The sequence below is a fragment of the Astyanax mexicanus genome, chromosome 5 (assembly GCF_023375975.1).
Source record: "Astyanax mexicanus isolate ESR-SI-001 chromosome 5, AstMex3_surface, whole genome shotgun sequence".
NCBI lineage: Eukaryota > Metazoa > Chordata > Actinopteri > Characiformes > Acestrorhamphidae > Astyanax > Astyanax mexicanus.
Genome location: NC_064412.1, coordinates 56,578,724 through 56,590,058, shown reverse-complemented (window position 1 = coordinate 56,590,058; position 11,335 = coordinate 56,578,724). Strand labels below are relative to the sequence as shown.

Sequence of the window (11,335 nt, the reverse complement as noted above, 5' to 3'; positions counted from 1 at the left end):
TCCCCTTTTGTGGATTTAATGCTTAACATTAAGTTATAGTGCCCTATTTTAGCGATCTGTGTGTGTTTTTGCTATCACAACGAAGGGGAAAGTACACATTGGCCGGCTCGAACTGACTGCGCAAAAGGCGTGTACTGATTATTAATCATGGGTGTGGTTAATTTTGGGCGTGATGTAAAATAAACCAATTAGAGTGACACTTGCCTCACATTCCCTTTAAGAGCCAGGTGAGCTCTGACTTTGGCAGATTGCTATTTTAACTGTGCAGCTACCTGGTTGTATCCTGCTTCTGTTGCCCCTCTGCCCAGCACATTTTTGAGTGCGAAAGTGAGTTTTCACACCTGTAATAGGTTTCTATGCTTTGGATCAGAGCGTTTTTCCATCGGTTTGGTTTGTTTTCACACAGGCACAAACTGAAACGCACCAAAATGTGCACCCATAAACTACACAAGCACATATTCTCCTCTAATTGGTCAGAGCTGTCTGGTGCAGTAGCAAGAATGTAAGAATATATACATATATTTTGCGGTGTAAAGCTGCTTTAACTACAAATTTATCAAATTTCGCTGCTGTGCTTTCAAACAAAGTGATTTCAATAAGTGTAGTAAGTGAGGTTGTGAGATGGTGTTTGTTCATAGCTGTAGTAATTATTATCTGAGTAATAAATCAGATTAAACTGCACCTGAACAGCCGTTAGTTCAAACCTGAAGAGTATAGTAGTTGATATTTGACAATGATTACTGTTTTCACTTCTGCCCAAACGAACTGCACCAAGAGTGCACACAAACTAGAGTCTGTTTTAATCAGACCAAATATTTCTGTTGTAAAAATGAAGTTAAAGTAATGGTTAATGAGCTAATTAGCTGATTCAGGTGTGTGGGGAGAAGAAAAAGCTCTAAATTTGCAGGGCAGAGAATCTCCAGGACCAGAATTAAAGAAACTTATTGTATAAATGAGGGTATAAACGATCCCTAATAGCACAGACTACTAAAGCACCTAGCTTTAAGTGGTTTCTATTTTTTATTCTATACTCAGGGATTTTAGAATATTAGAATATGAGGTAAAAAATATATATAAGATACACAATCATCTTTTTGTTTCAAAAAACTTTAGAATACATTCGTATCTCTGGTAACTTGTTTCTTTGGTGGAGAATTCTGTACACTGAAAAAAATAAAGAGTAAAATTTACTTTAATAAGTTTTGCAACTTTCTGCATTTGCTTTTTTTAAGTAAATTTAATTTCAGATAAATTTAAGTAACTTTAACTCGGTTTCAAGACTTAAATGTTACAACTTTACTTAATTTCTTCATACAATACTATCTAATTACAATTACTTAATTTATACAATATTACTCAAATACTTTATGATACATAATATATTCCTGAAATTGAAATATTATGTAAATATTTGAATGTGTGTTTTAACTAAAAATATTTACATTTCAGGAATTATAATATTTTATGTATCAGAAATGATTTGAGTAATATTGTATGAATTAAGTAATTGTAATTAGGTAATATTGTATGAATTAAGTAATTGTAATTAGGTAATATTGTATGAATTAAGTAATTGTAATTAGGTAATATAGTATGCAGAAATGAAGTAAAGTTTACTAAAAGAAAGGATTAACTGAAGTTCAGTTCACTTATTTACTCTGTGTAACATTTAAGTCTTGAAACTGAGTTAAAATTACTTAAATTTATCTGAAATTAAATTTATTTAAAAAAAGCAAATGCAGAAAGTTGCGAAACTTATTTAAAGTAAATTTTACTCATCATTTTTTCAGAGTAGGTCTGAATATTCGTAGTTTAGATCATGGCTTGTTTGAAGATCTTCTGCTGCTGTTTTTCTTTTCTTGGTGCAGCTGTATAAACTGAGATTAAAGAAGCAGGGCCTCACTTGGAGATGTAGCTGTTTTCGATGCACAGCAGGATGGAGGACCTGGAGCAGCTTCGCGGGGTCTGCTGCAGGAGGTGGCCGTCCTGGAGGGAGGAGGCCATGCCCGTTACTGCGTGGTTATCGGTCCTCCATGTTTCACAGAAGCTGTCTGTCTGCCGGTGTCCTGCAGTGCTGGAACCGTGCCACACCACCTTATCCGACCTGTGATAGAAAATATACTCTTTAAAAAAAGAATATACTGGATCTATTAAAAAAAAAAAAATATATATATATATATAAAAAATCCACTTTTCTCCCCAATTTGGTGAAGACTAGCACACGCTTCCTCCGACACATGTGAAGTCAGACTCCGCCTCTTTTTGAACTGATGCTGTATTACCGAGTAGCATCACAGCGCTAACTCTCGGAGGAAAGCGCAGCAACTCGGTTCTGATACATCAGCTCACAGACGCAGCCTTGTGCTGATCCACATCACCCTAGGAGTCAACCCACCCCGAGAGGGCTCCATTAGCTGATGGCAAGCTGCATGACTGGGATTCAAACCAGCGATCTTGCACTTGTTTTCTTAGTTCCGGTGGCTCAAATATTTTAATTTGATTGACTCCGTTGGATGAAATACATATTAAATTTGTCTAAACTTACAAATTTAAAAAAAGTAACAAGCAAGCTCTTCAAGTCCAATTTTAGAGTAAACTGCCAGAGCCTTTAAAGAAAAAAACAAAAACTAAAAACTGAAAAGTATATTGTAAAAAGAATCACATATTTGTGATTTGTTATTGGAAATGGATTTAAAAAAGTAAAGCAGAAACACAGAGAACTCTGTAACTATTAAAAGTAGAAGTTCTTTCTTTTCTTTAGAGAAATTACAGATGAAGTCAGAGAGCGGTGAGTACTGTTTCTACACCTTCAAATAAAGACTCTTAGAAACTGGAGAAAAGAAACTGCTACAGGAAGACGTCTGGCTGACCCACATGGAAACAGCAGCTTTAGCCTTTAGCTCAGATTAACATGATTAAGGACTGAGTCTCAGTTTCAGCAGAGAAGAGAATTAGAATTAGAGTTAATCTGACAGGAGAAGAAGAACTGCAATAATAAAGTCATTGATAAGATAAAGATTAAAAACTTGCCATGCATCGTCTTCCAGGACGTCTCGGCCATCGAATGAATAGATGCGAATGTTGTCTCTTATCTTGCCCTCGTTGTCACTGAAGATGGCGTCCCAGTTGCTGAATAACTCCTCATCCTGACATTCACAAAAAATAAATAATCATTTGCAATTAAATGATGTGAAACTAGATTATATTTCATAATCAATAAACTATTTGTCCAAACGTTTGTGAACACCCCTTTATAGCCAAAGGACCCCTTTCTGTCAAGAGTGCATGTGTACTAGTGCATCTAAAAAAAAATATATATATATATACGTATATATATATATATATATATATATATATATATATATATATATATATATATATATATATATATATATATATATATATATACGTATATATATATATATATATATATAATTTTAAAAAGTTACTTCATTTCAGTAATTCAGTTAAAAACATGAAACTCATTTATTATATAGATGTATTACACACAGAGTGAAATAAACGCCTATTTTAGGCGTTTATTTATGTATTGTTGATGATTATGAAGCTTACAGCCAATGAAAACCCAAAAATCAGTGTCTCAGAAAATTGGAATATTATATAAGACAGATTAGTACTTTTGGCAGTGTGGGCAGTGTGCCAAGTTCTGCTGGAAAATGAAATCCACATCTCCGTAAGTGTTTTCCCGGCAAATCTTACAGCACTTCATGCTTCCCTCTGCTGATAACAACTTTTATGGAGATGTGGATTTCATTTTCCAGCAGGACTTGGCACACTGCCCACACTGCTCCAAAAGTACCAATTGGTCTTATAATATAATATTCTAATTGTCTGAGAGACCCTGATTTTTGGGTTTTCATTGGCTGTAAGCTTCATAATCATCAACAATAAAAAAAAAATAAACGCTTTAAATAGATCACTCTGTGTTTAATAAATCTATTTAATAGCTTTTCAATAATATTCAAATGTTCAATTTTTTTGTAATGCACTAGTATAGAATAAAAATGCAAACAATTTAACCATAAATTCACATATCAATATACTGTATGTCTGATATCCACAGTTGCTTCTTGTTCTGTTGTTTCATTCTATAGCTATGAGTCTAACTTCACTAACAAACACAAATCTGTGGAGATAAATGGTTCTTACCCTCAGGTTAACAATAGGATACTGATCCCGGTCACTTCTGCGTACGATACTGTAGAGATCCTGCAGTCGTGATGAAAGGAAAGCTCTGAAAGTGCCTTTAAGTCCAATAGCCTGAGCCTGGAGGAAGCACTGATGATCCACTCCTCTAATTCCCTGCATGTCTCCGTCTTGAGGTGAGTTGAGAGCAATTAGGTGCAACTGGGGAAAAATAAATCATATATAACAGTTATAACACATTTATACACATGGAGGCAGTGATTAGATGGATCAGGCTGGACTGATTGGTGGTTGCTCAATGCAAATAAAACAGAAATTAATCAAATTTGCATTATATAAACCAGTCTAAATGATCAGTAACACTGAAAATTGCTGAGCATTTTATTAGCAAGATTTTTTTTATTAACATATAATAGACTAAAAATAAATTATGATCTTATTTCCAATACAACATTCTTATTCCTTATTCACTTTAAAAAGCACCTAAAATGCAACAGCATTTAAGGCGGAATTGTAAATTAGCAGCACTTGAGGTGGAATGGTTCATTGGATTCATTTAAGGTGGAATGGTAAATTAGATTAATTTAAAGTGGAATGGTAAATTAGATTACTTTAAGGTGAATGATAAATTAGATTTATTTAAGGTGGAATGGTAAATTAGAAGAATTTAAGGTAAAATGGTAAATTAGATTCATTTAAGGTGGAATGGTAAATTAGATTACTTTAAGGCGAATGATAAATTAGACGAATTTAAGGTGGAATGGTAAATAAGATTACTTTAAGGTGGAATGGTAAATCAGAATAATTAAGGTGGAATGGTAAATGCAAACAATCTAATATCTTCATGTGGGTGATCAACTAAAGGCAATAAATAAAGTTTATTTATGAAAGCTAGATAGTAGCTGATTACACACAGTGCTGTGATTTGTGCAGGTTCTACCTTAAAAGTGACAAGCCCTGTTACCAATTAGAGTTAATAATATTTAACATTATTGGTGAAAAAAATATATATAAATGTTTTGATCTCCTCAAACTATTGTTTTTACCCCTTTCACCAAGCTGACCCCTAGATAAAGTAGTGCCCTACTACCAGTACCTAGATTTGTCATTTTGAGTGCTTTTATCAAGTAAAATCACTTCATAATTTTGCTGTGTAGAGGCTGTTGAGTTGAAACAAATCAAGAGTACTACTAGTTAAATTACTACTAGTACTAAATAATCATTAGCCGAGAAATATTTAAGTTGATTTTACTTCCCAATGTTCTTATTTCTACTGCATTACACACTACAAAATAGGGGAATAGAAATAGAAAAAGTGTTGGGTACTGACCGCAGGTCCGGAGGAGTGCGTGTGGGCAGGAAGTCTGGGTTCTGGAGGGAGGGGTCTGCGCACTGGGGTAACGTGGTACTCAGATCCTGAGTGATGGGGGTATCTGCTGTCGGGATGGGGGGGGTAGGGTCTGGGGTCCGGTTCAGGCTGGTAACGAGGGTCAGTTGGACCAGGGTACTGTATATCAGAGTACCGGGGATCTGAGTATCGTGGATCAGAGTATCGTGGATCTGCATATCTGGGGTCAGTTGGTGCAGAGTATCTGGGGTCAGTAGGGTATTGTGGGTCAGTAGGGTATTGTGGGTCAGTAGGGTATCGTGGGTCAGTTGGTGGGGAGTATCGTGGGTCAGTAGGGTATCTGGGGTCAGTAGGGTATCGTGGGTCAGTAGGGTATCGTGGGTCAGTAGGGTATTGTGGGTCATAAGGAGGTTGGCGTTCAGCATCCGGCTGTGGAGGCAGAAGAACTTCGGTCTGTGGAGGAACTCTGTCGTCTTTAGTGTGAGATTCTGGAGGGTAGAGCACCACGGGGGGAGGCTGCACTGCTGCTACATCATGATCCTGTAGAGAGAAATAAAAAGAGGTATTTTATCATTTTCTTATATTGCACTGCAGGAGTTATAATCATAAGGTGTGAAAAATGTATGCAGTAATAAATCCAGTAATAAATACTATATTATAGATTATATTATACATTATATTATATTATACCACAGTTATTTCCAACCCTGCAATGTGATTGGTTGAGAGGCCTTTTATAAGTGCCATTATCAGCCGGTAATGCACTATAACCGAAGCTCTCCATGTATTACTCCGCCACATACAGGTAACCTAGCAACGGTGCAGCGCTTACAAACCAAACAGCGCAGCTACAAACAGAGCAAATGATAAACAAATGATAACAAATGATAAACTCACCAGTTGTTTTGGGAAAGGCGTGTATTCTCCCAGCTGACATAAAAAAGAATAAAACATAGACAAAGGTGTTATAAGGGTGTAATAAGTAGAATACAGAACAATAGCTGTAATTGACTGTATTCTCCTCTTTTCTCATGTGGAGATACTGTATATATTCTAATGCTGTACCATGACTTTCCGGACGCCGTCTCGCACTCTGACATAGAAATCTGTGTTGTCTACGATGTAGACCAGCGTTCCCTCTGGGTGCCGTCGAGTCGCTGCAGTCATCATGTCAAAAGATCTCAAAACCATGACCTGAATAATGAAAATGAGATTAGAATTAGATTAGAAGGAGTGAGTGGAGAATAACAGTTTAATTCAGGGAGAAACAGAGAGAAAATACAGATATCTTACCCCAGAAGACTGTCCAGGAATTCCTGGAGGACCGGGAGGACCTGGTGGTCCAGGGACACTAATGGCTAAATATATAAACAAAAGTGTTAAAGTGAAGTCTAAAAATTATCCTGTGAAATGTATATGTATATTTATAAAGCTATACTTTATTTATAAAGCCCACCTTTAACTATTCTTATCATTAAAAAGTGTTAAACAAACCAGTTTTATATGTTTTATATATTAGATCCAGATTACAGTTTCCTTGGCTCTACATTTTCTCAGTCAGTTTTATGAGGTAGAGTCACCTGGAGTTCAGGATTTCAGTTAACAGCTGTGCTTTTTACTTGAATTTCTTGTCTCTTAATAAAGTGTTTGAGAGCATCAGTTAAAGTAAAGTAGTGAAGAGGTAGAGTTACAGGTATACAGTGAATAGTGAATATTTGAATAATGTTCAAATCCAGATTATGGCAAAGAAGAAGGAACAAATAAAAGTCAATCAATTAAAAAAGAAGAATTATAAGAGCTTTGAAAGTATCCTTAAGTGCATTTGCTGCAAAGACCATCAAACTCATTATAATGATGAAACTGGCACTCATCAGGACCACCCCAGGAAAGAAAGAGCAATACTTTCTTCTGTTATAAAGGATAAGTTAACAACACCCCAGATAAGAACCACCTAAAATCTTCAGTATTAGAGTATTTTTGGTTTGTTTAACACTTTTAAGTTACGTCATGATTCCTTATGTGTTCCTATGTATGATTTTTTATGTTGTTTATATGTATGTCCTCATATTTCTGGTATACATGCTGCAACAACGTGGACTATGGAATGTTATATGCCCACGCAACATCTCTGATAATTCACGTGGACTTGCCATGAGCACATCGACCAGAGTCAACACTTCATTATCAATTTAAAAAACTGCTATATATATAAAATATATATAATAGCTTATTTTGTCATGTCAGTGTTTTTGTGCTACTCACTCTGTCCTGGTCTGTAGACTCCTGGTAGTGCTGGTCCTGCTGATCCCTGTGGTCCTGGAAGTCCTGGTGGTCCCGGCGGTCCTGGAAGTCCTGGATTACCTGGTTGACCAGGAAAGCCGGTTCCTGGAAGTCCAGGAGGTCCTGGAGGCCCCGGAGGTCCGACAACTGATTCACCTTTTGGACCCTATTCAGCAGAGCAGATACACAGAGATGAATTTCATCATTTTAACATTTTAAACAAGCTTTTTTTGAGGTGAACTGAAAAATCAGAAGGTGAGATCTTACGGGAAGTCCTGGCCTTCCAGATTCAACCGATCCTCGACTGTAAACAGGGTCGAAGTAGCCTCCTCCCGGCTCTCCCTTCTGTCCCTTAAAGCCTTGTTCACCCCTCAGTTCAGTCTACAATAACACAACAAGTACAGTATCGGTGCTTCCATAATGTTTTCAACTTGAGTTGTTGGGTTTTCCTTTAATCCCAGTTTAAAATTCAAGCTATCATATTAAAAATACAACATTTTCACTCATCCTCCATTGTTTCAGACCACCATATTGTTTGGTACATCAGTGTAGTCCATTTTGGCTATTTGTTGCATATGTTTTGCATACAATGGTTGCAAGAGTCATAGAAATCACCAGGTTTTGAGCCATTAATTTTTTACCCATGGAGGCCATTTCCCCCCAGTCTCTTTATTCTTATTATTGAGGCTTTAGTGGGAACCTGCAGTTCTTTAAATGTTGTTCTGGGTTCTTTTGGGATCTCCTGGATGAGTTTTTCATGCCCTGCACTCCTGGGAAGGTTCACCAGTGTTCCATGTTTTCTTTCTCCATTAGTGAATAATAGTAAATTACTGTGGTTCTCTGGAGTCCCAAAGCTTTAGAAATGACTTTATAACCTTTTTCAGACTGATAGATTTTTCTCATCTATAATTCTTATCTATGAGATGAGTTTTCTTATCTGTTTTTGAATTTTTCTGCAGATCAGGGCTTAATATGTTGCTTTTTCAGATTTTTTATATCCTGCTTCACATTGTTCTATTTAAGTAATTTCTTTTACAGGTCTGGCAGTAATTGAATTTAGTTTTCCAAAAAAAAATGTTAATTCATGAAACCTTAATAAATCATCTTTTCGCTGTCCCCCACCACCATGTTTCACAGTTGAGATGATATTCCACACAATTGATTTTGTTGTCTGAAGTCTGTGTTTTACCCATGTCTCTATAAAGGATTTTCGCGTGTTGTTCCTCCTCATAAAAGCTTCTTTGACTTGTGAAGAACTCATTTTGAACAATAGAAACTCCAAATGTGTTTAAAAGCATAGAAGCAAGCTTTGGTATCTTATATCCACACTAATGGAAAACAATGGAAGATATATTAGCAATCATAAACACCTGTGCAAATATCTTAATCATTATGGTGCCCTTAAATTCAGGGGACTGAAAAAAGTGCATATATTAACATATTAAACAATTAAAATTTTCATTAAAATGGATGGATTTATTTACCTTCAGTGCATAAATGTCAACATTGCTAGTCAGACCTGTAACACAAATGACAAATAAACAAATAAATGATTGAACAATAACTAAAAATAACAATGAAATATGATCTGAAATAGCTGAAAATATTGGTACTAATTATGGAAAATTACGTAAAAAAAAAAAGTGTTACAAGTACCATAATCGATTGTCTAGTTTATAAATCAGTACCTGGCAAACCAGGAATTCCAGGGGCTCCTCGTTCTCCCTTTTCTCCTTTAGCTGTGAACAAAAACATATTTCGTTCAGGCAATTACATTAATCATGTAGATATTGCATTGATATTTTTACTTATTTTGTTGATATTTTCAATACAAATATAATAATTCTACTAATTCTGTCAAAATAATGACTTATTTCTCATGATTTTGACCCACAGCCCTTTTAAAAGTGCATGTATATATTTATTCAGCATCAGGTGTCCACAGCTATAATGCAAATATTGCTTTTTTTATTCAGACTGGTTGTAAAAAAACAACCAATCAACCCCAAGTTCAACCCCAGGGATCTAAAAGGACTTACCAAACTCTCTGCCGCTGCTAGCATAGCCCTGCAAAAAAATGATCCATTTTAAAACAGTGCAGAAAAATGTATACTTTAATCACTGTACAGAATATCCAAACATTTTTTTGATTTAAAGCAACTTTATTAGACATTTATGGCGTCATATCAACGTCAAAAGTAAGGGCGCAAAAATACCAGGTGAAAAAAATGAACTTTCGTGTGTAAATTTACTTCTCACGAATGCAAATGTGAAACTCGTGAGCAAAAAAAAAAAAGCATATTAAACAAAAGATCGCTGGAGATATCAGCCAATAGCATTTGCTGAGGGAGGTGACCCTGACCCCGCCCCCAAACTGTCAAAACCACCCCTTTCTACACTTCACATGCGAGGACAACTGTGAATTTGAGAGATTTATAAATCGTACAGAACTAACCCCATGTATTGAAGGTCCAGGAAGTCCAGGGGGGCCTGGTGGTCCCGGAGGTCCCTGAAATCAGTCCATAAATATTCTATATCAGATCCAAAATCAATTAATTCAGAATATTATCCTCAACTTATACTGTACTACATACAGTGTTACTCATGCCTTACCGGATAACCGTATCCATATCCACCTGCAGCAACACCTCCAGAATCTCCCTTCTCACCTTTCCTCCCGTTCACACCTGAGCGGCCCTGGAGTCGACAACAGCATCATCAGCAGGTAATAAATAACTACACTGTCTTCATAAGTTTCCCTGAATGTTCAATGCAAATGCAAAATGCACTGTTCTACATTATTGAGCAGGCCACAGGTGTCAAGCAATATGAGATAGAAAAAAAAATCTGCTACTGAAATGCATGGAATGACCATTTGCAGTTCTTTACAACCTGTAAAATGTTTGGAAAATAAATGTTGTGCGTAATAATTTGGAACAGAGCATTTTACGTTTTTTTTATATGTATATAATATACTGTTATCACAAGGATGTTTAATAAAATTTAATAGAATTTATACTTAACGGGTCATAACTTTAAATTATACTAATTTTCATTTCCAGTTACCATTTAGGAAAATCTGAGACAAGTATCACTTGCATAATAATACAGAACATGCTGTATTTATTATAATGAAATAAAAAAAGACAACCTTTCAAGAAACATATAACAGTACTGTGATACACAATCCTGATGAAGTACTTACTGGTCTTCCTGGTATTCCTATTTCACCTTTGGGCCCTGGAGGTCCTTGTGGACCCTAAAAAATGTTAACAAATGATTAAGAGAATATCAAATTTATTGGAAGCAAAACAAAGTATAGACACAATCATTAATCATCAAGTAAAGAGTAACTGTAGCTGATTTATTTTGACTGCGTTATATGGGGCAGGTGGTGCTATTTAACAAACATATGTACTCTTTATTATTTTTTACTACACCAAAAAGTCCATTTAACAGCGGAATTCTCCTTTAATATGAGTCTAATGTGATCAATTGATTTATTTTATTAAATAAAATAATTATTAATTATTAATAATT

The 11,335-nt window shown here is 35.6% G+C and overlaps 1 protein-coding gene across 12 annotated transcripts in view; it reads right to left on the bottom strand.

Annotated features, from left to right (window-relative positions):
* Positions 1-1,728: 1,728 nt before the first annotated feature.
* Positions 1,729-11,335, bottom strand: part of LOC103044405 (collagen alpha-1(XVIII) chain) — a 50,659-nt gene continuing 41,052 nt past the window's right edge. For 10 of the 12 annotated variants that reach the window (XM_049479872.1, XM_049479874.1, XM_049479880.1 and 7 more), the window contains 14 exons: positions 11,001-11,054; positions 10,409-10,492; positions 10,251-10,304; positions 9,835-9,862; positions 9,484-9,534; positions 9,280-9,314; positions 8,063-8,176; positions 7,778-7,961; positions 6,809-6,873; positions 6,581-6,709; positions 6,413-6,445; positions 5,498-6,055; positions 4,171-4,368; positions 2,743-3,146 (listed from right to left, as the gene is read on the bottom strand). In XM_049479872.1, coding sequence (XP_049335829.1) covers positions 2,964-3,146; positions 4,171-4,368; positions 5,498-6,055; positions 6,413-6,445; positions 6,581-6,709; positions 6,809-6,873; positions 7,778-7,961; positions 8,063-8,176; positions 9,280-9,314; positions 9,484-9,534; positions 9,835-9,862; positions 10,251-10,304; positions 10,409-10,492; positions 11,001-11,054 — 1,770 coding nt within the window. In that variant the 3' untranslated portion in view covers positions 2,743-2,963. Of the gene's footprint in view, positions 2,105-2,742; positions 3,147-4,170; positions 4,369-5,497; positions 6,056-6,412; positions 6,446-6,580; positions 6,710-6,808; positions 6,874-7,777; positions 7,962-8,062; positions 8,177-9,279; positions 9,315-9,483; positions 9,535-9,834; positions 9,863-10,250; positions 10,305-10,408; positions 10,493-11,000; positions 11,055-11,335 lie in introns of those variants that run through there. The other 2 variants (XM_049479884.1, XM_049479883.1) reach the window with 2 other exon arrangements.